The following is a 27,364-nucleotide window of genomic DNA, read 5'->3' on the forward strand; positions in this document are numbered from 1 at the left end:
ATTTACTCAATTCAATATTTGTTAGTTGCACATTCAATGCAACATATATACTCTCCACAATGTTATGATTAACTTTGCCTCGGGAATTATAGTCTACAACTAGTGATTTTGGGCACATAGTTTTGTGGCCTATGGTATTATGTCAATTGTATTTGGAGCGAAAGAAACCTATAAATAAACTTATTAATCTCCATTGTAATATTCCAAAGGTTGAACAAGTATGAGCTCCCCAACTAATTTATTTTTATAAATTAAAATATATTTATTTATTTTTTTAAATTAATTGCATCGACCACAAATACAAGAACTAATAAAAAAAATAAAAATTTAATAAAAAGGACTGTGTCGTCCAAAGCCAAACCTGAGTGAAGTAGCCGAGCGTACTGAAGTGCAGGACCCGCTTGGGATTATTATATATAGCCCTTTCCCCTCTCCTCCCTTCATTCAAGTCGCTCATATTCTCCATATGTGAGGGGAAGAAAATAGAGATTTCATCTTATTGCTATTGTTTTGAGGTGTCTCGTTTCTGTGAAAAAACAAGAATGGCGCAGGGAGGAGGCATTGCGAGGGTAGTTAACAATAATAGGGTGGTGGGTGGTATTATCATCATCTGTGTTCTTCAATGCGTGCATCTTGTTGAAGGGGCTACCTACGTCGTTGGGGGTAGCCAGGGCTGGAATTTGCAAAGCCAGTCATGGGCTCTTGGCAAAAAATTCAAGGCCGGTGACATTCTGGGTAAATTTTTTCCATATAATTTTTGAATTTATTTTTATGATAAATTTTGGGAACGTCATATAATTTTATAGATAATATGAAATGTCTATATTGTGTGAGAATCTACCATCAAGATAAATAAAGGTGTCCATATTATATGATCAGGTATCAATATTTAATGATTAAAGAGGGCATGTGTCATGTGTGCAGTGTTTAATTACGATCCATCAGCGCACAACCTGGCGGTAGTGAACGCTGCAGCGTACAGGAGCTGCAGCACGGCAGGGTCTCGTCCTCTCACTTCTGGCAGCGATAAAGTTACTCTGAGTAAGGGCGGGAATTACTTCGTCTGCAGTTCTCCCAGCCACTGCACTGCCGGCATGAAGATGGCAGTCATTGCAACATAAGTTCCACATGCTATATAAGTCTTGTTGGGTTAAAACTATATATAGAAATAATGCTGCGCTATAATCCGCAGTCTGCCCTCCATGACTATCTATATAAAATGTGTTGGATTCTGATCGTTTAGTGATAATGATATATATATCGTTTGACAGATCTTGTTGGGTTCAAATCTGTCAATGTTTTTGTGTGACTTCTGACATGGACGGACTGCATCATATCAAAAAATATTTGGGTACATAATAATAGCCATTGAAGATTGGGACCATTCACATATAAAAAATTGAAGCACTCACACATTCTGCCGGACCTGACTTAATAACGTGGACAGATTCAATTCAATTCCATTTTGATTTATTTATTTTCACCGGATTTTTAATAATTTAAGTTATTTTAACATAATAAACAAATCCATTCTGATTTGGACTCACGCTTTCATTTCTCCCCTACTAATTCATGTTTTTTCTTTTCTTCAAAGAAAAAAAACTGCTTTTTATTATGAGAGAAAGTACATATGTTTGGGACGTGAGATTCTCCATAGCCATATTATAAAATAGAAAACACAAAATGTATATAGTTGATCTATACATCATGGATGTTAATAGTACCAATGCTAAAAATATCGGAACATAACACTTAGTAGCCACAAAAAAATTAACACTTTTAGAATATTACATAAGGACAAATATAACAAAAACTAGGGTATCACGGGAGGTAGAGTATCCCAACAAGTTCCTTGTTCATTTTAAATAGGAATGATACCTTCCCCTGTTAGTGTCCCGAGGTCGAATCAGTTGAATATAATTTGATATGGGACAGAGCTGCAACCCTTTTTTGATAGGTGGTAGGCTTCACTGTTTTGAATTCTGTTGATGTGCTGGATAGATAAATGATGGAAAACCGTAGACATAACTTTGATGTGAACCTTCTAGGATTTGAGAGCAATAGAATTTAAGGAGCTCGTGTTGTTTTCCCATTCAATGACTAATTTGGAATCTCCAAAAATAGAGAGGGACCTGAGATCAAGCCAAAATGTATAGTGAAGAACTGCTCAAAGTGTAAGAATATCGGCCCAAGTATTGGTGCCCAAGCCACAGTGCCAATAGAATCTATAAAAGCGCTCAAGGTTGATGTGGATGGCTATGCCGCATCCACAAGAGTCAAAAGAGGAAGCACCATTGAAAAACCCCACAGGGTAGGAAGACCAAAGGTCTCTAGGAGGAGGAGGACAAATTTGATTAGATGTCAAAGGAACCATAAATTCATAATAGTAGAAGAGGATGCTACAACAGGTTCTCCAAATATTTGGTAAACATGTTAAAAAATGAAGGCATTTCTATACTTCCAGATACCCCAAATGATAAAGAAAGCGAAAGTACGATGAGGTTTGTGGTCCAGCATCCATCAACCAAGGCAAGAGATGATATTGGGACCCTCCCAAGCAACAGGATAATTTATCATATGGAGCACCCCATTCCACACTGAAGAGGCAAAGGGGCAGAGAAAAAAGAGGCGAAAAGAGTCTTCTCAAGAGGAAAGGCAGTGACTACAACATCGAGGGCGTTGAAAACCCTTTTTGCAAAGGGTTTCCTAGGTGAGAATGCGATTATGAGCAACAACCCATCAAAAACATTTGAGTTTCAAGGGGAAATCCCGTTTCCAAGCCCGAACCATCCAAGAGTGAACCCTCATCTGTCTAGGGGGCAGAGAGATAAGATTGTACGCTTCATTTACATTTACTCTCCCCTACATTGATCGATAACATAACAACCTGTCATCTTTAGGCGATAAGACTATCCAAGAAAGTTTAAGACTGGTAACGTAAACTTGCCATTTCAGAATCATTGTCTCAGGAATCTCAAGTTGAAGCTCATCTTTCTAGTGCATATGAAATGAAGAGGAGAGGGAAGTGTTTGCTAAATCTTTGTACGTAAATAATCTCATGTTATTTAAGAAGGTGATTAGATCACGAGATAATAGGTGAGGGCCATTCGTACCTGCAAGTGAATCTAGGCCGATTATTGGAGCAGAGCCAGAGCCAACTGCCCATTTGAGATTTCCAAAAAACCAATGTTTTTTCGAAAGAAGTTTGTACCAAGAGTAGGAGACCTTGGAAGGGTTCAGTGCCCCATCACGTAGCTAGAGAATGAAACCCTGATTCTCTAAGTATTTTACACAGATAACTTGTTGCCAGAGGCCTTCGCTGGTGATTGCTCTCCAATTTTTTTTTTTCAGTGAAAGAGCTAAGTTGAATGAAGCGATATCTTTTGACCCCCATCCACCCAAGGGAATGGGAAGGTTAATCAAATCCAAACTTGAAAGGTGAATTTTCCGCTCTCTTTTTGTGCCTGCCCACAGAAACCGAGATGTGATAGAATTTAATGTATTGATCACACCCTTTGGGAGCTTAAAGATATGCATCCAATATATGGGGATGCTATGGATGACTAATTTAATTAGAACAATTCGACACCCAAGAGAAATTCAGGTGTGTGCCCAATGATTAAGCCTCTTTTCGATTTTCTTAGTGAGCCAATCCTAGTCCTAGATTTTGCAACCGTTTGATTTCAAAGTGAAGCCCAGGTATTAGAAGCCAACATCCATGCAAACAATTTTAACCCCAAAAGTGTTTGCAATGTGAAGAGTCGATGCAGCATTTAGATCGTCTAAAATGGGAATTTACTTGGATTTATTCATATATAGATTGGAAGCAAGACCAAAGTCATGTAGGAGAACATCAAACATAGTACATTCCTTGGGGTCTAATTTACCAATTGCCATCAGATTGTCCACAAAAATCAGGTGAGAGAGGATGATTGATGACACTATTTTATAGCATGATATGATGCCATATGATCGATAATCTTTGATTTTCCTACTGAGTCCATCTATGATGATAAGAAATAAAAGTGGGGACATTGTGCAACCCTGTCTAAGTCCTCTGGAAGCTGAAAAAAATTCATAAGAAGGCGGTTGATCAAGATGGAAAAGGATGCAGATTTTATACATGCTTTGATCCTGTTAATCATTGTTTTTCCCAGACCAATCTTCTCCAGAATCATCCATATAAGTTCCCAATCAACATAGTCAAAAGATTTTGTTATGTCAATCTTCATGAGACAAGAATCCATTTGGTTTTGTTTTACAAAATGTATGGCTTCTTGGGTTATTGCAACCACATCATGAATTTGCATGTGCTTAAGAAAACCAAATTGCTCCACAGAAATATATTTGGACAAGAAAGGTTTAAGTCTATTTGCAATTGATTTTTATATCAATTTGTAAATATTATTGCTTAAATAAACTGAGCGATAGTTAGAAAATGATACTAGATTTGTAATATTTGGAATAAGGCATATGAAGTTAGCATTTGTAGTGCCACATACCCAGCCAAGTCCCTTGGATTCTTCAACCATATAAATTAGCTATTAGATCATTATATCTTGAAAATGCAAGAAAAGTTCCTTGGTCCATCTGTCAGGGCCCAGACTTTTACCTTTGGTCAGATCTTTTAGAACTTGAAGAATGTCATCCCGAGTTACAGGGTGGTCCATTTGATTAATTTCCTCCAAATGTGGCCAAGTGCGGAACAGGTCACACACTTCAAGTTATTTACAAGATGGAACCTAAGCCTGAGAGCAATTTAGATTGTTGAAATAACTTCTATCCTCCTCTTCAATGTTCAATTGATTGGTCAAGATTTCACCCAATTTTGACTTTACACTCCAAATTATGTTTTTTTGTCATCCGAGGAAATCTAGTTATGAAAAAATCGGTTGATCTTATCTCTAGCTTCAACCCATAAGATTTTTCTCTTTTGTTGTAATTCTTCAGCTCGACAGAGAATAATTTTTGACCTTCGGATTTCCAGCTGAATCACCTTTTTCTCATGTCAGAGAAGTATGTAGGAGAGATGGGGTCCTCTAAAAAAAATTATTGTTGATAAATTAGAGTAAGTTCTTGGATGTTCACCCAATTCTTTTTCTTAGCACACAGTTTGACCTTATTTTTAAGCATACGCAACTTGTGGTTGATTGCGTCCATCTTCCAATGAGCTAAGTCTTCATTGGGGGACTGCCAAGTCGAATGGACCAGAGCAAGGAAATATGGATCCTGCAACTAAAAATTATTAAATTTAAATGGAGGTACCTTATGACTAAGTATACTATACCAATTTAGTAGGATGGGTAAGTGATCAAAGATTTTGATTGGAAGGATACAGGAGTGCAGATCCTTTAATGCATTTTATAATGAATCTTGTACATAGAATCGATCAAGGAGTTTGGCTAAGCCCTGCGCATCCCGCATTCCATTCCTCTAAATAGGGACCAATGCGATATGCATGATACCTCGAAGGCACTTATGCATGAAGATGTATTTGAAATAGCCTCCCAAAGGGTCTGAACGACAGAAAAAACCCCATATCTCTGTAGAGTCAATTCAAAATTTTAGGTTCCTTGCGAGTATGTGAGAGTCAAGGTCCAATAGACCACTATTATCAACAAAGTTCCAGAAGCCCTTCTTTTTATGTATGGGGCATATACATTAAAAATTCTTAACCAATTCTTAGTGTCTCTTTGACCAACTGAGATAATAATGCCCATCTTGGTGATATATGATTTTGAATGCTATATTTTTAGGTTCCACATAAGATCCAATCCCCCAGAGAGGCCTTTAGTACTAATGACACATACAAACCATTTTGGAAATATATGAAGAAAGTGTCCCCAAGCCTTATCTTGACTTTCCATAGTTTCTTGTAATAGAGCTATCCAAGAATTATAGATTTCGATTATGATTTTCAAGGATATTTTTTTATAGGTTGATCCTAGACCTCCAACATTTTAATGACAAGATTTACATTATGGGAAATCAAATTTCGATGGCTCTACTCTAAGGACCTGAGTTTGTGGGAAACTTACATCATGGTGACCCACCCTAAATGAAACGGGTTCAACTTTGCGAGGTGGAATATCTTTCGATCATGGAAATGGCCCACCAAGTTTGATGGAAGCGGGGTACATTATGAGATCTTTTTATATTGTATCCCTTTCTTTCTTCTGGTGGTTACATTCTTGTGGGAGCCTGGGGGAGATAAATTTTCATGGTCGTCAATGAAATTTTTTTGATAGTCAGGGGTTCCATGGTGTTTTTTGATTCTCTGGCCAGGGTCTCCAGCTCCAAATCTTCAGAAAAAGGAGAGAAAATCCTATCAGATGGGGCACCAAATTTGATTGGGAAGGATAAGTATAGATCAAAAGAGGGTGGTTGATCAGTGGAATGTAAAGTGGAATATGGGGCAAGGGGAAACAATGAATGATTTAAGAGGGTTGACAGGGGGGTCGAGATTGTAAGAGATGTGGATTTTATGACAGGGTTATAGTGGGAAATGTTAGGAAGAAATTGAGTCTCAGCAAGGGATGGGCAGCTTAGAGGAGAGGGATTAGGTAGATTTTCGGCCTTTGAAATATTTGATGGATGATGGAGAGGAGTATTACTTGTAGAATGCAGATTGGTAGAGTGATTATGAGAAAATATTCTTCGCCCTGCAATAGTTATGATGTTTTCTTTTCCAGAGGATATGTTAAGCCTTTCTTGACATTAAGACATGAGATGTCCAGTACCATGACATCAAAGGCATTGAAAAGGAATAGCCCAATAATAAACTATTTATTTGCATGAACAGGGGCCCCAATATAAGTTGATTTCTACAGGGAGCCCCCTTGTCATCAACCTTTCTACCAAGACCCAAACAGAGTGTTTTACTAGTCCACCTAGACTACCCTTGTCTGAGAATGAGAATTTAGAAATTGAATTTGTGATATCTGTGATGGCTTTCCTGGTCCATAATTCAAGTGGGAGTCCTAGGAGTTTTACCCAGAATATGTTTTGTCTTGGTAAGTCGATATCAGCATCGAAACCAAAGTTCCATCATTGTAATGATAAATAGTCATGACCCTGTACCCATGGACAAGCTACAATCAAATCTGCGTCCATTGTTGTCAAAAAGTGAAAAGCGGATGAGCCGTTTTGAGGGACACTAATGCACAGACGGTATTTGAGGAGAGGGAGCCACTAGGTATCAATCCATTTTTTCATTTGTATGTCATTTTATCGACTGAATAACATCGACTACCCAGGGATTGGGATTTTAATTTAATGAATTTATCCAGTATAAACCTCAAGAACTAAACCTTGTGACAGAGTCACAGCTTTGATGGCCTTCGGTTTGCATTGTTGAAGAATAGGCTTCTTAGTCGACTTTCAACAGTCCACGACTCGATCCTAAGAGAGAGATCGAGTGTAATTTTCCTCTCCTTGGACAGTAACCTTTATAATAAATGCAACATCTTGAGAGGATGGCGTGTTTATAATGTCATCCATTTGTGTTGGCCAATCAATAAAAGAGTTGAGGGCCAGCTAAACGAAATCAAAATCTGTCAAACGCACAAGTAGATAGTCACCCAATGGAGTTGGTCAAGCTGATTCAGAGTGGGGACCCGCCCTCTAGAGTGGATATGATGTGGAGGCCTGCTCAAAGACACCTCATAGTATAGTCATGATCCAAAAAACCTATCAAGGTAATGTCCACATGCGAATGGTCAAATAGGAAATAGTTGAGTGGGAGTCCAATCATATTAAAGAAAGTATGTCAAAATAACTTTAACTGTAATTGGTTGGTTCAGTAGATTGTAGCCTAGGCATTTGTCCAGTTTCTTTATTGGTTCGACAATCCACTTCCTAAAATCCTCCCGATATGAATTTTGTGAGGTGTCTAGGGGTGGTAGGACAATATTAAGCCCAAACACAATTCAAATGTTGAGCCCATCAAAGGTAGTTGTCAAGGAATGATAGCCCTAGAATGAGAATCATATCCCAATGAGAAAATTTTCACTGCCATAGGTGGGGAATGTGTAGCATTCCATGCTGTCATAGGAAAAAAAACCCTTTACCTTTTGCTCCAAGGAAATATGACTACATAATGGGGAGAATCTGAGAAAATCTAAAGTTTCCACTCCATAATTGCATTGGCGAGTAAGTACACCAACCACCAACTACCCAATAAATGCAATATCGATGTCTATTTGATATTTAAATCTCACCCTAGGTCATTGTGAAGCAACATCAATCCAGGGTTTGAAACCTCAGGATGAAAACAGAGCCCCTAATATGAAATGCTTCAAGACTTAATAGCCTTCAATGGGGTTTTCAGCACACCATGAATAAAATGACACCAATTGAGATTAATCCATATCTAGCAAAAATGACAATTCCAACCAATGCAATCTTTTGAGATTTCTTCTTGATTTTTTGGCACCTTTGCCCCCCAAGTGCAAAAAAAATAAAAATCGAAGTAACCTTTTATGTGTTGTGAATCTCATTTGGATTTCCTACGTCCAAGCATCTTTTGTTCTTTGTATAGTTATATAATTATCATTGTAAGAGTTACAGTTGTGACAATGATAGTGCTAATAGTTGATAGAAAGAATAATATATGGTATAGTTCACCCTCCATGGGCATGCCTTGAAACTCAAGATCCCCTAGATCAGTCCCCTTGATCCCCTCTCATTTCAAAGATATTTTGAAAAGAAAAATGAATAAAATTATGAAGAGAGTGAATACTAATCATATACCTCCACTATTATCTCGTAATGAAGCTTTCATAGATCTATAACACTTTCTACAGACAAGAAAAAATGCCTAGATGGGTAACGATTCATATTGCATCATTACCCATATGTTGGATTAAACGATTATTTGTAGCTTCCATCAATGATCCATTATTGAATGTTAGTTTTGTTGTGCTAATTTAAATTACAGAATTATAAACAAATGCTTGTTCATTGCTTCTTGTGCATAGGTTTTCTTAGGCTGTTTGGTGATTGTAAATTACATCAAGTTTAATGTGACATTCATGATAAAATTAGCTTAAAATACAAGTGTTGAACAACAACAATAAAAAGTACAACAAACCATCAATTGAACACTGATCCAGCTTCCATGGCTTGGGCCTTTGTATTAGCTCAATATGGAAAAATATGTTGTTTACAAATCTCTACTGCTCCTGATACCAGCACCAACGTGTTCAGAATGTCGAAATTAGCCAAGAACACCTTTTCTTGAGCTCAATTTGGTTGAAAAATGCTCCAGTTATGGCTCAAAGAGTTTTTCCCTAGAAATCCTCCTCCAAATATGGAAGAACTCTAGTTAATGCCACCAATTCTGGGGACAATTCTAAAAATAACAAAGTCTGCCAAAAATATACCAAGTTAAACTGCAGTTAACTAGAGGATTAATTAAATTTAAGCACAATTAACTGGAATATTAGTGCACTAAGTGCAGTTTTGTGGCTGACTGTTAGTGCTAACGGGTTTTGTGGACACATGTGTCACATTTAATTTCATATTTTCCGCTGGTTTAACTGACCTCCACATTAACCTTAATGGTCAGAGTAATGCGTTCACATGGTTTACGCTAATCGTTGGGGTCATGGTTTTATGTTGGAGCCACTGGAATATTAACCATTTGGTGTTAACTATTGGCACGTTCACATGTCATTAATCGTCATAGTATTGGAGTTGTCGGAGGTTGCAGTAACCGTAACCGCTATTTTTTGATGTCCACATGGGGAGGGTTGGCCCGCCGGTTGGACCCCGCCCCCTAATCGCCAACCCTCAACATATTACAATTCAAATACGTATGGTGAACTATAGGGGTAATCAACATGTGGTAGCGGAGATGGTAGAGAGTCTTGGTCATGGAGGGGAGGTCGTGGGGTCAAACCCCAACTCCTCCATAAAAAATTTTGCCACTGTGTCAAGCACGGTCCTTTGGGGAGGGGCATGTGGCGGCCTCAGGGCTTGCCACTTGTCCCCTCCTCATTGGTCTGGCTCTAAAAAAATCACAATATGCCACGTCACCACCTCTCATCAACCAATAATACTCTCACACTTGGCAAGCTCCAATTGGTTCATTGACCAAAGTTGACCTTGCCTAGTCACTTGCCACATCCACAGTACAGATTGCTGACTATGCAGTGATTGGCCACTTTTTTGCAAAATTTCACATGTTTAGCAAAGCGGAAAAAACTCAATAACTTCCTCATACGAACTCGGTTTTCAATGAAAAGAGTTGCGTTAGGATCGTTTTGTTGAGACAAACACGATCGTTTATGTTTCAAGCCATTCTTAGAACTTTGATGTTTGAGCTAAATATTGAGCACCTGATCATTCCTCCCCACCAGAAGTCTTTTGGACCCCAAAATATACTATCAATTTTTTAGCAAGTGAGGGTACAACTCCCTCACCTTCTCAATCTACAACCATTTGGCTTTAGAGGGCTTTTGTCCCTTGAGTCCCACTCTAAGGTATTCAACATCCCCTCTTTTCAAAGTCCTGGTTCTTCTGTCAAGTATAAGATCCTATTGAAGTTCATCAAGATATTATGGTGAGAAATCATCTATTGATGGAAGATGAAAATTCCCTCCCTGATCATCAATCAAAGGAGGCTCAAACAATCTCAAATTATCAACATTAACAACAGAGTATATTTGCATATGAGGCAAATCAAGCTTAAATGCATTGTTACCAATATTTTCCATAATTTTAAAAGGATAGTAACGGATTGGATTAAGCTTATTACCTTCCCCTTGAAGTCTCCCTTTGCTAATATATAATCGAGTTTTGTATCCAACTTGAAATTTGTGATCAACCCGGTGTTTGTCATGCCTTGCCTTGTGGCTTCTTTGACTCTTTTCCAATTGTTCCTGCACTGTGTGGTGTATCAAATGAATTTTCTCTATGAACTTCCTTGCCTTATCGATGTCACTGTGACCATCGATGGCGACATATTTCTCAAATATGAAGTCCAATGGCGATCTTTGCAAGTACCCAAAACATGTCTCAAATGGCGATGTGTTTGTGGAATAATGCTTTGCCTTGTTGTATGCATGTTGTATGTAATGCAACTGTTCATCCCACAGCTTGGGATGTTTGCTGCAATATCCTTTAAGAAGATGAATGACTATTCCATTGACCACCTCAGTTTGTCCATCTGTTTGTGGATGAAAAGTTGTACTCTTCTTCAACTTTGTGTCCATCAAGTCCCATAAATTTGACCAAAAATTCCCAACAATTCGAGAATCTCGATCACTTACAATGGAAGTAGGAAGACCAAAATGAACCCAAATGTTTTGGAAGAAAAGATGAGTTGTTTGTTCAGCTGTAATTTTATTTTTACATGGTGTTAGTATACACATTTTTCTGAACCTAACTACAACTACATACAAGTAATCATGACCTTTTCTTGACAATGGAAGACCTCCTACAAAATCCATTGAGGTACTCTCCCATGGACGTGAAGGTACCGGAAGTGCAGTGTATAATCCAAGTTTCCTATTGCTAGGCTTACTTGTTGCACACAAAGAACATCCTCTTATGAAACGAGAAACATTATCAAACATGCGTGGCCAATAACAATACCTTTGGAGATTCGCTACTATCTTGCCTACACCAAAGTTTCCAACAATTAATGAAGTGTGCACCTCCCTTATGATATTGTTTCGTTCTCCTATGGAATATGCAACTTTCCCAAGTGATACAACAAACTGTTATGTACATGATAATCCAACTCTTCAATTTGGTTTCCTTGATTCAAGCTTGCATACAAATCTTGAAAGTAATTATCATATGCATATTTCTTAATGTAACTTTCATGCAAAACATAATTATTCTTTAGTATAACAAATGAATTTACAATATGCCTTGAAAACATATCATCTACCTTATTGTAGATTCCATCCTTTTACCTAATAACCAAATGAAACTGTTGTAGAAAACCCATCCATCTGAAATTTCGTGACTTCTACAACATTGGCTGTGACTGTAAGTACTGTGGTTGATGGTCATTATGGATAATGGTCTCCTTCCCCATCAAGTAGTGTTTCCATTTTTTTGACACTTTGTACCAATGCGTAAATTTCTGTCATAAGTGTGATAGTTAGTTACCACTTCATTACAAATTTTAGAATGAAATGAAATGGGCTTACCATGCTGCATAAGAACTGATCCCATGGTGTAATCACTTGCATCCATTTGAATCCCAAATGGTTGTGTAAGATCTGGAAGAGCCAATACCAGTGATAAACTGATCTTTTGTTTCAAAGCATCAAACGCTTTTTGTTGTACATCTCGCCAATGGAAGACTTTCTTGACACTAGTCAATGCATGTAATGGAGCTTTGTAACTGTATTGGGCTTGGGCCAATTCAGAATGACCTCAACTTTAGAGGGGTCGAACTTTAGCTCACCTCCTCCAACAATGTGTTCCAAATACACTAAAGAAGTCTTGCCAAATTCACACTTTGACATCTTTAAAAACAAATATCCTTTTCTCAAGATATCAAGTACTTTGTTTACATGCATGACATGTTCATCTCTGGATTTGTTGAATATGAGTATATCATCTAAGCACAAAATGACAAAGTCATCTAGAAATGGTCTCAATACATCATTCATAACACTCATGAAAGTAGCTAGAGCATTTGTAAGACCGAAAGGCATAACAAGCCACTCAAACAATCCTTGTTTAGTTTTAAATGCAGTTTTCCAAATGTCCTCTTCATCAATTCTAACTTGATGATAACCACTTCGTAAGTCTAACTTAGTGAAATAATTTGTATACCTCAATTGATCAAGAAAATAATCAATTCTTGGGAGTGGATAATTATTCTTAACCATGATTTATTTCAATGCACGGAAATCCACACACATGCGCCCACTCCCATCCTTATTTGGTACCAAGACAATGGGCGAACCACATGGTGAAGTAGATGGGTGTATGATACCTTTGTTAAAAAATTCTTGAATTTGTGTCTTGATTTCTATGCTTTCCATAATAGACATGTGATACATGCCAATAATTGCAAGTGGAACATCCTATTGCAACTGTATCTCATGTTGAATTCCCCTCTTGGGAGGTAACCCCTTTGGTTCCTGAAACATCTCGCCATGCTTGCTTACCACATCAAACAAATCAGATTTCAATTTGTCATCACAACCTTCAAAAGACTCATAATCAATATCATTCTTTTTCTTGATCATGAGAAGCACAAAATTTTTACTTGCATTTACTAGTCTCTTCATCTGCCCTGCATTAACCAATGAAATGTTTAGTTTTTTGCCATGGGCTCTCAAAATGTACTCCACCCCATTCTTGAGCAATAAGTATTTGTTTTTGATCCAGGTGGCTCGAGAGACACACATAGGACAAAGAGGACTTAGGAAACCTCAAAAAAAAAAATGTTTGGATTATGATCAAACTAGGGCCATAGCGTAGATCTCGTCATCCTGATCGTGGTGGTGTGAATGGTTCGTCAATCCGAGTCCGGATGAGAACGTTAGAAGCAGTCAAGGTTGGGTTGACTTTTTACTGACTCGGCAGGCTTAAGGAGGCCACAATTTGGACAGAACATGGCCATCGGATTCCGGCCAAGCTAGGCCAAATTCCGAGCGAATTTTTGGCCCGGTTAAAATGAATCCTACACTCAAAATTTCGGAACTTTCAAAAATGGTGTTTAGTATTAAAAATTTGAAAATATATATATAAAAGAGGGGGGTGGTGGGCCACCACCCCCACCACCCCACGCCTCTCCACCCCAACTCCATGTAACAATAATATTAAATATGGAGGGGCGGGCAATGAACCCTGACCCCTCCCCACATCCCACGGACCGTTGAAACTAACACATGAGGGGAGCGTAGTTGGGTGGGCCGGCCCTTAGGGCGCGGACCCAACCCATTCAACACAAAAAAGCCACCAACCTTAATGTATGATAGGCCAGCGGGAGGTGCGTATGGTGGGCGGGCCGCCCAAGGCGGGCAGGGCCCACTTGAAACTTAAATTTAAAAAAAATTGTTATGTGTAAAAAAAGGAGGAGGCGGGGTTTGACCGCCTGACCTCCTCCCTATTAAACAGGCCCTCAACCAACATGCCACAACCGTCTTCTTGTTTAATCCAACACCCATTTACTATTTAAAAATAGTTTGTTAGTGTGTGCGGGGAGAGATGGAGGAACCAGGAGCGAGCACGGATTTCGAGATAGAGGAGGCAGAATCTTGGCACGTAGTTCGAGGCAGCATTTTGCAGGAGGGGTGAAATTTCACTTTGTCAGAGTTTGACAAATTCTATATGGTTTCAACACTTCTCGATGCCATGAACAAAATGGCGTTGTCCGCGTCTCCATCAGAGTTCTACATTTTTCAGTGATTTTCAGTATGAGGGTGGAACCATGATCCTTGCAAAAATAGGGAGCAGAACCATGATCCTTGAAATTTTCCGGAGGAGGTAATTTTTCTCCATGTTGGAATATAGTCAAGTTTACATTCGTTTTTCATGGTTTTCCGTAGGGATCATAATGGCGAGGTCAAATTCACCTTTGAAGTTGCAGATTTCCAGTCCACCCATGGAGCAGAATCTTTGAGGAATCTAGGGGGAATTTAAAAGATTCCTTGAGCCCCAGATTGTCAATTTCTTAGAATTCAAAAATTGGAGAGTCTATTTTTCACTATTCGACGCCACAAATCTGATGGTATGCTCAGATTTCTCTTTTGCTCATTCTATTCTTCAACCACTTTTCTAAGTGGAATGCAGATGTCAGCATTCATGTGCGAGCAGCCATTTCCATGTGATTGATGTCGTGAGATTGATGGCACGAGCAGCTTCAGCAGTTTGACATCAGCTTCTTCAGATGGCCCTTGGTTGTGAGGTCTATGCAGTGTTTACATGTACTTCTTTTGCCATGCATTGTGTTGCACAGATCCCTGTTGATGCTTGATGCAGGATCTTGTTTATTACTTGTTTTCATGGTTCCTGCTTGATGTGACATGGAATCATCTATGTGATGTACTGTTGTCATGATTCATCATGTTATGTTTTGAGATCCCTTTTTTGTATTCTGATGGGATACTCATGTTGTCATCATGCTTGTTTGCACTAAGATCCCTTTTATGCCATGTTGGTGGGATTCTCATCGTGCATGAGTTTTGTGTCATACTGATAGGAGTCTTTTGATTGAGAGTTCCTCTAGTGGAACATCTCTTGGCGCCACTCCTGCATGAGGGCATTTTCCTTGTATGTAGGAACATCATAGCTATGTACAACATCACTATTGATAGCACTTAATGCATCGACCTACACCATCTTGACACCGGGGCCCATAGACGTAGTCCCTCCTGGACGAACTTCATTATCAATTGCTTATGTTTTCATCATGTTCCTCTTCTTTACAGCATGCAGATGTATTCATTAATGTTTTCTTTAAAAAATGCAATTGAACACATCACGAAAATAAAAGGTCTTGGAAGGGTCCTTTGTCACACCCAGACTTGGATCAAGTGGTATCAGAGTAGTCTTTGCGTGTATGTGAATTTCAGCGTGAACAATGGAATGTGCAACGATAGAGGATGAAAAAGCGATGTACGAGAACATGCTCAAAATTTCCAAATGGGTGGAAATCATGTATGAAACTCTACAGAAAGAGACAGAGGAAAAGGAGCGATTGCAGCTTCAGTTACGAGCCACGAAAGAGGCCCTGGAAGAACTGAAGCACCACAAACATAATCTTCAAACGGAGAACATTGAATTGAAGATGTGTCTACATGAAGAGAAAGAGGAGAAACATAGTTTTCTATGACAACTGCAAGCAAAGGACGAGACCTTGGAAAAGCTGCAGTGTGACCCACGTGAGGTAAAATGTAATTCTCTGAATTCATGTATGTGTGCTGATGATGATTTTGCTTTTTTTGAAAATCATACCACAGGAAATGGCTCCAAACTATTGAAAAGAATGGGGTATGAAGGAAAAGGCTTGGGCATTAATGGCCAAGGCATTGTTAACCCCATCAAAGTAGAAGAATTACCCTGTCAAGCAAGACTTGGGTATGTTAGAAAGGAAGTTGGGGAATGCGCCAAGACAGCTAGCAACCCACCAACAACAGATGATGAGAAGCCCTCGTCAGTGCTTTCCAAATCGACAGGGGGGGTAAAAGATGTTAATTTCCTTTCGGTTTTGTCTTCACATAGTATGATTTCTATTGGAGATGTGGAGATCCAAATTATAGGAACAAACATGAGGCTCCTTACAAGGACGAGGCACAAGGAGGAAAAAAAACTTAGTATTAATAACCAAGGCGTAACTCAACCTTTGGAGGTTGTGCATAAACATCAATTTTCAGGCTCGAGATACACTAAAGGAGAATGCTCAAAGGTGTCAGAGTCGTCCGAGACATCGTCGAAATCGTTGAGGAAAGAGAATGATGGGAACACATCCCCATCATGGCACAATAGTGCCCATTGCAGGGAGAGAGCTGAGGCAAGCTCTCATCTCCATACTGACACCACAAACAAAAAGGATAGGTATAACCACACTCAACATTCAAATGTTCATTTTGATTTTAATCATGTTGTTAATGATGAGCGTAAAACATGGCATCGAAAGACATGTACCTTTTTTGGATTACATAATCGTACATTTTCTAGGTGTTGGAAAAGAATGGAAGCACACAAAAGGATGAGGTGTAAAAGACCCTCTTAACAACAAGTAAAGAAACATGTTAAACAGATCTGGAGGAAGGAGATGTATTGCAGTCATTGCGACAGAAGTGGCCATCAAAGAGCCACTTGTTGGAGGCTCCATCCATAGAAGCGCCTTAAAGACAAATTATCGGTGCATGAACCAAGTGAAACGATTGATCAACAAGCAAGACCATCACAGGGTGATGACCCATTCACCTTGATAAGTGAAAAATGGTTTCTATACATGTTAGCATTTCATGGTCGTACTTTTGTAAATCATTTATTGCATTTTAAAATGTAAAAGTGATGATGTGTTTTCCATCAATTGTTCAACAACAATAATATATGGTCTTATTTTGTGTTGCATGATAAACTATGAAAGTGATGTTGTGTTCCCATCACTTGTCAAAACAATAGTTTTTGGCCTTATGTTTGTAAATCATGTGTTGTAGTGATGATGTGTTTTCCATCATTTGTTGAAGAAACTATGATATGTTGGCCTTGTTTTCATAGCTGGAGTATTGTGTCCATCTTTTTTACAACTTGACCATCGAGTATGTGTTATAAACTCGTGGCAAGTGTGGGACACTTGGGTCATTATTTGGTCAGTTAAGACAAGCATGTAATTACAAAACAATGTACTACAGGTTGTAGAGGTAGCAGGTGTCGGCTCGTCGCTTAAGGCTCCGAAGAACAAAGGTGAAGGATATGGAAGCGAGACCTTTTCAGGACGCTTGTGATGCAAACAAGGTATAGAAAAGTTGTAGATTGTTTCATGCTTTTGGAGGACCAATACCTCCTTAGTGGGGAAGATTGATCCAGGTGGCTCCAGAGACACACACAGGACAAAGAGGACTTAGGAAAGATCAAAAATAAAAATGTTTGGATTATGCTCAAGCTAGGGCTAGAGTGTAGATCTCATCATCTTGATCGCGGCGGCATGAACGGTTTGTCAAACCGAGTCTGGATGAGAAAGTTAGAAGCAGTCAAAGTTGGGTTGACTTTTTGCTCACTAGGCAGGCTTAAGGAGGCCACAATTTGGAAAGAACCCGGCCACTGGATTCTTACCAACCTAGGCTGGATTCCAGGAAAATTTGTGGCCCGGTTAAAATGACTCCTACGGTCAAAATTTCAGAATTTTAAAAAATGGTGTTTAGTATTAAAAATTAAAATATATATATATATATATAAAAGAGGGGATGGTGGGCCACCATCCCCACCACCCCATGCCTCTCCACCCCAACTCCATGTAACAATAATATTAAATATGGAGGGGCAGGCCATGACCCCCAACCCCTCCCCACATCCCACTGACTATTGAAACTGACACATGAGGGGAGTGTAGTTGGGTGGGCCAGCCCTTGGGGCGTAGGCCCAACCCATTCAACACAAAACAACCACCAGCCTTAATGTATGACAGGCCAGCGGGAGGTGGGTACGGTGGGCGGGCTGCCCAAGGTGGGCCCGGCCAAACTGAAACTTAAATTAAAAAAAAAAAATTGTTATGCTTAAAAAAACGAGGAGGCGGGTTTGACCGCTCGACCTCCTCCCTATTAAACAGGTCCTCAACTAACATGCCACAACCGTCTTCTTGTTTAATCATCCACCCATTTAATATTTAAACATAGTTTATCAGTGTGCCCAGGGGGAGATGGAGGAACCAGGAGTGGGCATGGATTTCGAGATAGAGGAGGCAACATCTTGGCATGCAGTTTGAGGCAACGTCTTGCAAGAGGGGTGAAATTTCACTTTGTCAGATTTTGACAAATTTTATATGGTTTCAGCACTTCTTGATGCCACGAATGCAATGGAACTGTCCATGTCTCCATCAAAGTTCTACGTTTTTCGGTCATTTTCAGTATGAGGGTGGAACCATGATCGTTGCAAAAATAGCGAGCGGAACCATGATCCTTGAAATTTCCTTGAGGAGGTAATTTTTCTCCATGTCAGAATATAGTCAAGTTTAAAGTTGTTTTTCATGGTTTTTTGTAGGGATCGCAATGGAGAGGTTAGATTCACGTTTGGAATTGCAGATTTCCAGTCCACCCATGGAGCAGAATCTTTGAGGAATCTAGGGGGAATCTAAAAGATTCCTTGAGCCCCAGATTCTCAATTTCTCAGAATTCAAAAATTGGACAATCGATTTTGCACTATTCAACGCGAAAAATCTGATGGTGCATTCAGATTTCTCTTTTTCTCATTCTATTCTTCAGCCACTTTTCTAAGTGGAATGTAGGTGTCAACATTCATGTGTGAGCAGCCATTTCCATGCGATTGATGCTGTGAGATTGATGGCATGAGCAGCTTCAACAGTTTGACATCAGCTTCTTCAGATGACCCTTGGTTGTGAGGTATATGCAGTGTGTACACGTACTTCTTTTTCCATGTATTGTGCTGCACAGATCCTTGTTGATGATTGATGTAGGATCTTGTTTATTACTTGTTTTCATGATTCTTGCTTGATGTGATGCGGAATCGTCTATGTGATGTACTGTTGTCATGATTCATCATGTTATGTTTTGAGATCCTTTTGTTGTATGTTGATGGGACACTCATGTTGTCATCATGTATGTTTGCATTGAGATCCCTTTGATGCCATGTTGCCGAGATGCTCATCATGCATGAGTTTTGTGTCATACTAATAGGAATTTTTTGACTGAGAGTTCCTGTAGTGGAACATCTGTTGGTGCCACTCCTGCATGAGGGCATTTTCCTTATATGATAGTGACATCATCTCTATGTACATCATCACTATTGACAGCACTTAATGCAGAGGCCCACAATATCTTAACACCGGGGCCTAGAGACGTAGTCCCTCCTGGACGAACTCCATTATCAACGGCTTATGTTTTCATGTGTTGATGATTGACATGTTCCTTTTCTTTACAACATGCGGATGTATTCATTAATGTTTTCTTTTAAAAATTAAATTTAACACATCACAAAGTAAAAGGTCTTGGAAGGGTCCTTTGTCACACCCGGACCTGGATCAGTTTTCATGGCGATAAAATACTGCTTTCCTATCATACAAATAAGGACTACCCAAAATGATTCCTAAGATGTCAAGTGGAACTACATCTAACTCAATTTCATCAATGAACTCTTCAGTAATGGCGAACTTGAATAAACACTTCCTTGTAACCTGTAAATTTGCATTGTTGACTATCCAACCCAGTGGATATGGCTTATGATGAGGCATAGTTTCAAGGTTAAGATTTTTGACCAATTCTTCTAAAATTAAGTTTGATTGTGACCCACTATCGAATAATGCATCTATCTTTTTATGATTTGAAATTACCCTTACATGAAACAATTCTATTCTTGATTCTTCATTTGGAGTGGTGTTTTGGCTATTTGAGGAACTAGTGCTTGCAACAACTTCTTTAGCTTTTGTAACCATGGCTGAAATCTTGGTCTCATCACTGGAATTTGATCCAAGGTCATGTTGTGTGGTAGCGATGGTCTTTTTTTTTCCTTATTGTTTTGTTTCTTTGGCCTTAGTTCGGGATATGATTTCCAACAGTGGGCTTCATTATGCCCAACTTTGGAACAATGTTGGCATATGGTTTTCTCCCTTATTTCTTCACACTTGCATTCTTCTTTCCCTTCCATTTTTCCCCCTTCTCTTTTGCCTTACCCTTGAAAGGATTCTTCTTACTAACCTCTTCTTGAATGTTATTTCCCCTTGCTTCAAGGTGCGTGGCTTGGACACATACCTCATCCAAATTTCTTGGATTGAACATAAGGATAGTATGTTTCAAATAGGAATGTAAACCCCCAATATATTTCAACAGTGTATCTTGGGAATTCAAATTTACTCCTAACAACAAAGCCCTCTTTCTAAACTCTTGGGTATAGTCTTGGACTGTTTGGCCTTTGAGCTGCCTAAAATTATGGCAACTCATAATGGGTTTTTGCATATAGGCTAAAGGGTAAAACTGTCTTTTAATTGCATAAACAAATTCAACCCAAGAAATGGATATCTTACCATGAATTCGCATTTCCTCTTATGCCTTTTCTTCCGACTAGACTAATGTTGCTCCAATTGTCGAATCCAATTGTGTAACTTTTTCGCATTCACGTCACCATTGTACATGGGAAGTTCAAACTTAATGTCCAATTTGAGTAAGGGAGTTTTTCCTTTTGGGTTTTTTGAATGAGTATGGGAAGTTTCGGTGGTGGTAGTGGAAGATGATGATGTATGTGATTATGAAGATGATGAGGAATATGATGAAGATGGTGGAGATGGAGGTGGCTTTCCTCCACTACCCTTTGAATCCTCCTTCTCATATTTTTTATCCTCTGAGATTCCTTCTCCATGTGGAGGCTTAGAACTCTCTCCAACCACTCTATTTTTCCTCTCTTCATAGAGTACTTTAACCATCTCAGTTAAAGTATAGAAATATTTCTTGAATTCCTCCTCTTGTGAAGAAGGACCTTCAGGCTCTCTTTCTCCAGACATAATGGCTATGGATTCAGGCTCAGAAACTAGTACTTCTTGTACCTCTTCAATCTCAATTGAAGGAAAAAATTGAGGTGTTTCAAGTGCAGCTGAAATTGGAAATTTGGGTGGTAGAGATTGTGGCCTTGTGGCTCTCCTTCTTCTGGGCATTACCTCAGGAGTTGCAACCAACCGTTTCCCTTCTCCCCTCTGCAACTTTAACCTTGTAAGCATCACAATTTTGCAACCATTAAAACCCTTCTTGTGCAAAACTCAAGAAATAAAGCAAATAAACCTTTGCTCTGATACCAACTTGATCTGTTATCGAATGTTTGTTTTTCTATGCTAATTTCAATTACAAACTTATAAACAAATGCTTGTTCATTTCTTGTTGTGCATAGCTTTCCTTAGGTTGTTTTCTGATTGTAAATAGGTGAATTACATCAAGTTTGATGTGACATTCATGAGAAAATTAGCTTAAAAGACAAGTGTTGAACGACACCAATGAAAAGTATAGCAAACCATAAATTTAACACTTAACACATTGTTTTGATGAAGGATTTCACCCCTCCTAGGCTACATCTCCTTGGTCCAACTTCCATCGTTTAGGCCTCTGTATTAGCTCAATATAGAAAAAAAAAAAATGTTGTTTACAAAGCTCTACTACTCCTGATACCTGCACCAATGTGTTCAGAATGTCGAAATTAGCCAAGAACACCTTTTCCTGAGCTCAATTTGTTCGAAAAATGCTCCAGTTATGGCTCAAAACTTTCTCCCCTAGAAATCCTCCTCCAAATCTGGAAGAACTCCAGTTAAGGCCATGAATTCTAGGGGGCAGTTTCGAAAATAGCAGAGTCCGCCAAAAATCCGCCAAGTTAAACTGCAGTTAATTGGAGGATTAATTACATTTAAGTGCGATTAACTAGAGGATTATCACACTAAGCGCAATTTTGTGGCTAACCGTTAGCACTATGGGTTTTGTGGACAGATATGTCACATTTTCCATTGGTTTAACTGACCTCCACATTAAACTTAACCATCGGAGTAATGCTTTCACATGGTTTGCGCTAACCGTCAAGGTCGTGGTTTTATGTTGGAGCCGCCGGAGGTTGCGGTAACCATAACCGCTATTGTTTGGTGTTCACATGGAAGGGGTTGGCTCGTGGGCTGCCCTCCCCCCCCCCCCATAACTGCTAACCCTTAACATATTACAATTCAAATACGCATGGTGAGCTATAGGGGTAAGCAACATGTGGTAGCGGAGATGGTCTAGAGTCTTGGTCACGGAGCGGAGGTCGGGGGGTCAAACCTTAGTGCCTCCATAAAACTTTTGCCACTGTGCCAAGCCCGGTCCTTTGGGAGGGAGACATGACAGCCTCAGGGCTTGCCACTTGTCCCCTCCTAATTGGTCCGACACTAAACCAATCACAATATGCCACGTCACCACCTCTCATCAACCAATAATACTCTGACACTTGGAGAGCTCTAATTGGTCCATTGACCAAAGTTGACCCTGCCTAGTCACTTGCCATGTCAGTAGTACGGACTTTGACTATGTAGTGACTAGGAATTTTTTTTGCAAAATTTCACATGTTTAGCAAAGCGGACAAAACTCAATAACTTCCTCATACGAACTCAGTTTGTAGTGAAATGAGTTGCATTAGGATTGTTTTTCTGAGACGGACGTGGTCATTTAGGTTTCGATCCATTCTGAGAACTTTTACTTTTGAGCCAAAAGTAGTGCAAGATCTAAAATATGAGGTTAATTCTATTAAGACAGGAGAATATATTTGTTGGAAATATCGACAACAATGAGAGGGGGTGAATCATTGTTGAGCACCTTAAGGAATTTTAACCTCATTAACAGTCAATAAACCACTATGAAAAATATCATGAATAAGAATATACATGAAAAATTAACTATATAGTTTCAATTTTTTTACAAGCTACAACTTGAAGGAGACTACAACCACCTGGTTTACCATCTCCCACTAGAAGGAGGTGAAAACATCCTGAAAGAAGATACAAATTCCATGCTTAGAACCACCATGCCACTCTTAAAATAGGGATAGGTCAATAGTTTTGTGGGCTTTTGTACCAATGATATTGCCCCACTTACAATAGTTATGGTCAAAGACACTTCAGTACAATACATGTTTATACATAATCTCATAAAAATTGGAAGTGTTTAACCATACCATAGAAAATGATGAGCCTTGAACTAGCTTCCACTGAGTATGCCTTCTCCTATCACTGTTTTTCATCAGACTATGCCTTAGAGATTAGGTTCTAAAATCTATCTTTGAAAGGAGGTCAAATAGGCCTAGATCTACCCCATTTAATCTGTCATTTTATTGTATCGTTAAGATGTTATTTTTGTGTCTTCAAATAGGCCTTAAATGACCTTTGCAATTCATCCTATACATTCATCAAAACTAGACCTCAAAACATACCTTCTTTCTGTGAAATCCACTAGAAAATTCAACATGTACTTATGATTCAGTATTTCCTTAAACTAGGGTCAAATGTTTCCTCAGACAAGGGTAGAAAAATTCCTTAGACCTGGATTTTTGCCTCAGATTCGGATTTGTCTAGGAATTCAAATCTTCCTCAAAAGTGAAAGAAAGGTATGTCCATAAATTAGAAAAAACTACCTCAACAAAGATCTCAGTCTCCTACTACAGATAATAAAAAATCCTCATTTTATTAGCCTTGATTATTACTCTTCATATAGTGAGATTTTTTCTTCTTTAAGCCTTAGACTGCTCTAGATATATATCTACACATGTACAATGAAATTGTGTTTTTCAGGCTCCGTAGATGGGTAATTATTGGTTGGAGGGAACCCTATTTTGGGGACAACTTAAAAAAAAATGAAGACTTCCATTTTAAAAGGAATGTCTATTTCTGGAGCCTACCATAACTTGTTTTAGGTTGACTTGGATGTTAATCATTTTGACCTTGAACATGAGGAGGGTTTCCTTGTCTGCAATGGAGTCCTTCTCAATTTTAATGGACCACCATGATTAGGGTTTGGACCATATTGAAATTGTTTGTTTCATGAAATTTATGTGGGGTCAAACCCATTCAACTTGGGGTAGATTATGAAAAATATTCAAACATGAATATCTCTCAAACAAAAAAGGCCCACAAAGCATATCACCTATCAGGAAAAATGGTATGATGTGGGCTACCAATCTAGAGTGTTCTTGAACAAAATTCACTAAATTTTTCATGTTTTTTTTCAAACAAATGCATCATATCAATGGCCTATTCACCCTTTGACATCAACGACAATTTATTCCAACAATATCCCCCTATTTCATTGATTTCAATACTCATGCTCCCCTTGTCATCATGCTCCCCCTATCTCCATGCTTCACTTCCTTTCTCTCCCCCATTTAGATCAATGGAAATTGGTGACTTGTTTCTTTGGGGATGCTCTTCCTAAACATATGGCACTCAAAAAGACTTCTATCTTCTTCCCTTTTTTGTTTTCCCTAAGGATCTTTAGCTTGGTTGTAATATTATTTCGCTCTTCTTGGTCTAGGATGTATATGTTGTTTGGTATTCTTGTAGCTGTTGCAATCAATATTCTTGGGTCTTCTTCTCTAATTTGACATTTCTGGGAATCAAACAAGAGATTATACCCTTGATCACATATTTTTCCAACACTGAGAAGATTGTTCTTCAAATAATCAACCAACAAAACATTTGTTGTTTATACATGTTCACTTCCAAGATTTACTACAAATTTTCCAAGTATCTTGATGAAAGAATTATCTCCAAATGCAACAGTGTAGCTTTTTCTCTTTAGACTAAAAAAATTGTTTTGATCTCCTCTCATATGTGTCGAGCATCCATTGTCTATGTGCCATTCATCTTCTTTATCTTCAACGATCAATGCTAGATTGCAATCTTCCTTCTTTTTCTTTTCCCATATCCTAGTTGGTTTCTCGTTCTTTATGATTGGAACACTTTCTTTTATAAGCCTACACTATTATGCCTTTTGACAAAGATTATTGCACTTGTAGCATACAATATTTTGACTCATTAGTGGTTCAAATGGATTGTAGTTTATGTTAGCATATCCATGAACATTTACTGATCTATGGTCATTTCTTGCAAATCCATAATCATTCTTGCTTCTTTCATATTTTTATCTTGTATTGATTTTACAATGAATTGCTTTTTTGGCCAAAATTTATATAAGAGTAACAATGACCAAGAAAAATGTTTTCATACCTAGGAAAGTAAGATGATATTTTGAAGTTGTTATGCCTTAGAGGTAGTTCAATCTACTGTTGATCCTTATCCTTAATTCATTATTGTCTTCTCTATGATGGATTTTCTTGGGAATATCAACATAACTTCTTGAAGTATCAACACTTATAAAGTCCTTTTTAGTTTCTTCCTTTGGATGCTTGTGTGTCCTCTTTTCTTGAAGATGCACCTGTATAACCAAGACATATTTTATTTCTTGGTGATCTTTGACAGCTGAGAATATTTTCCAACACTAGCAAATTGTTCAAGTTCTTATTGAGCTTATCAACTTCAATCCATAATGACACAACTTCCACTTCAAGCTTCTTACAATCTTCTTCTTTCTTCTTCTTTTGGATCTTCATTACTTCCTCAACCCTTTTTTCTTCTTCAAGTTGGACCTTTAAAGAGATATTTTCTTCACTACATTTTTCAAGTAAGCTATTTTGGTTTATGAGATTCCCATTTTCCTTATCATTTTTCGTCAATTTTTCTTTCACGTCATTGATCCTCATGTTTTGTTTCTTAATCACTTTTAACAAAAAAGAGTCTATTTTTGTTTCTTAATATGAATCAATGACCTCTTCATCATGATCATTATTATGGTTTCTTGGGTTATGAAGATGAACTTCATCATGATCATTCTTTTTGACTTTCATTGGGTTAATTGAAGAGAACTTCTTTTGAATAGGTTTTTCTTCTAGAAGTTTTTCCTTTCCCCAAAAGCACATACCTTAGCATAATGACCTATTTTCCCACAAATGAAACATCTAAAGGGTAACTTACCTTTGTTTTTTTCCGGTTCCCCTCTTGAGCTTCCTAGAGAAATTCACTTCTTCTTCATCTGGTCCATCATCTAGTGTTCCCTCTATCTTGAGTTCTTTGTTTCTTGTCTTCTTCATGGTTTTAAAGGTTGCTTATTTGTTTGACTATCCAACTTTTATATTTGTTCTCATTTCATATGTTGCAGAGGTGCCATGTAATTCATCCATTGTCATATTTTTCAAATCCTTGGTTTACTCTATGGAAAATACCTTGGCATTTTTTCTCAAAGGAAGTGATATTAGAACCTTTTGTACGATCAAGGGTTGTTTGGTTTCTTCTCCTAATCCTATAATGGCATTGACAACTTTTTCTACTTTGTGTAAATAGGTTGCAATGTTTTATGTTTCATCCATGTTTATACTTTCAAAATGTGCTCTATGTTTTTGAAATTTGACCTATTTGACTTTATAATTACCTTTATAAACGCTTTTAATTTTATCCCAAACCTATTTAGTTGTGGTGCACGTCATCACCTTGGTCTTAATGGTTCTTGAAAATCCACTTATGATGGCATCATGAGTCTTTGAATTACAACTAAACAATTTCCTATAATTAGGAATCATTCGGAGGTATTTATGGGGCTTTGTAGACATTAACAATGGATATCCATACATCCACTTCTAAAGCCTTTAAGTAGGTTTCCATGTTATTGCTCCATAATTCATAACCATTTCCATCAAATTCCTAAATTGATAATGAAGAGATTCCTTCCATTTGATCCATATTTATTCACAATATTCCATCTAGTGATTATATCGTTTAAGGGTAACTGAATCTTATACCAATTGTTGGAAATATCAACAATATTGAGAGGGAGTGTGAATCAATATTAAGATCCTTTAGGACTTTTTACCTCATTCACAGTCAATAAACTAGTGTGCAAAAGATCATCAATAAGAGAGCAGAAAATATACATGAAAAATTAACTATATAGTTTCAATTTGTTTACAACATACAACTTGAAGGAGGATACAACCCCCTGGTTTACTAGCTCCCGTTGGAAGGAGTTGATAACCTCATATAAGAAGCTATAATGTCCTTAACTAACACCACCTTTATGTAGAAATTTTGAATAATTTAACACATATTCAATGGAGATTATCCTGATCATGTACTATTGCAGAATACATACACAATACATAAGCT

The 27,364-nt window shown here is 38.2% G+C and overlaps 1 protein-coding gene across 2 annotated transcripts in view; it reads left to right on the plus strand.

The window, feature by feature from the left end:
- Positions 1 to 434: 434 nt before the first annotated feature.
- Positions 435 to 27,364, plus strand: part of LOC149239069 (basic blue protein-like) — a 40,865-nt gene continuing 13,935 nt past the window's right edge. The window contains exons 1-2 of one of the 2 annotated variants that reach the window (XM_089367059.1): positions 435 to 735; positions 925 to 1,167. In XM_089367059.1, coding sequence (XP_089223185.1) covers positions 543 to 735; positions 925 to 1,121 — 390 coding nt within the window. In that variant the 5' untranslated portion in view covers positions 435 to 542 and the 3' untranslated portion in view covers positions 1,122 to 1,167. Of the gene's footprint in view, positions 736 to 924; positions 1,273 to 27,364 lie in introns of those variants that run through there. The other variant, XM_089367058.1, reaches the window with a different exon arrangement.

The sequence above is a fragment of the Pinus tabuliformis genome, chromosome 8 (genome assembly GCF_031772625.1).
Source record: "Pinus tabuliformis cultivar Carrire ecotype Pingquan chromosome 8, CPIR1, whole genome shotgun sequence".
NCBI classification, from domain to species: Eukaryota; Viridiplantae; Streptophyta; class Pinopsida; order Pinales; family Pinaceae; genus Pinus; species Pinus tabuliformis.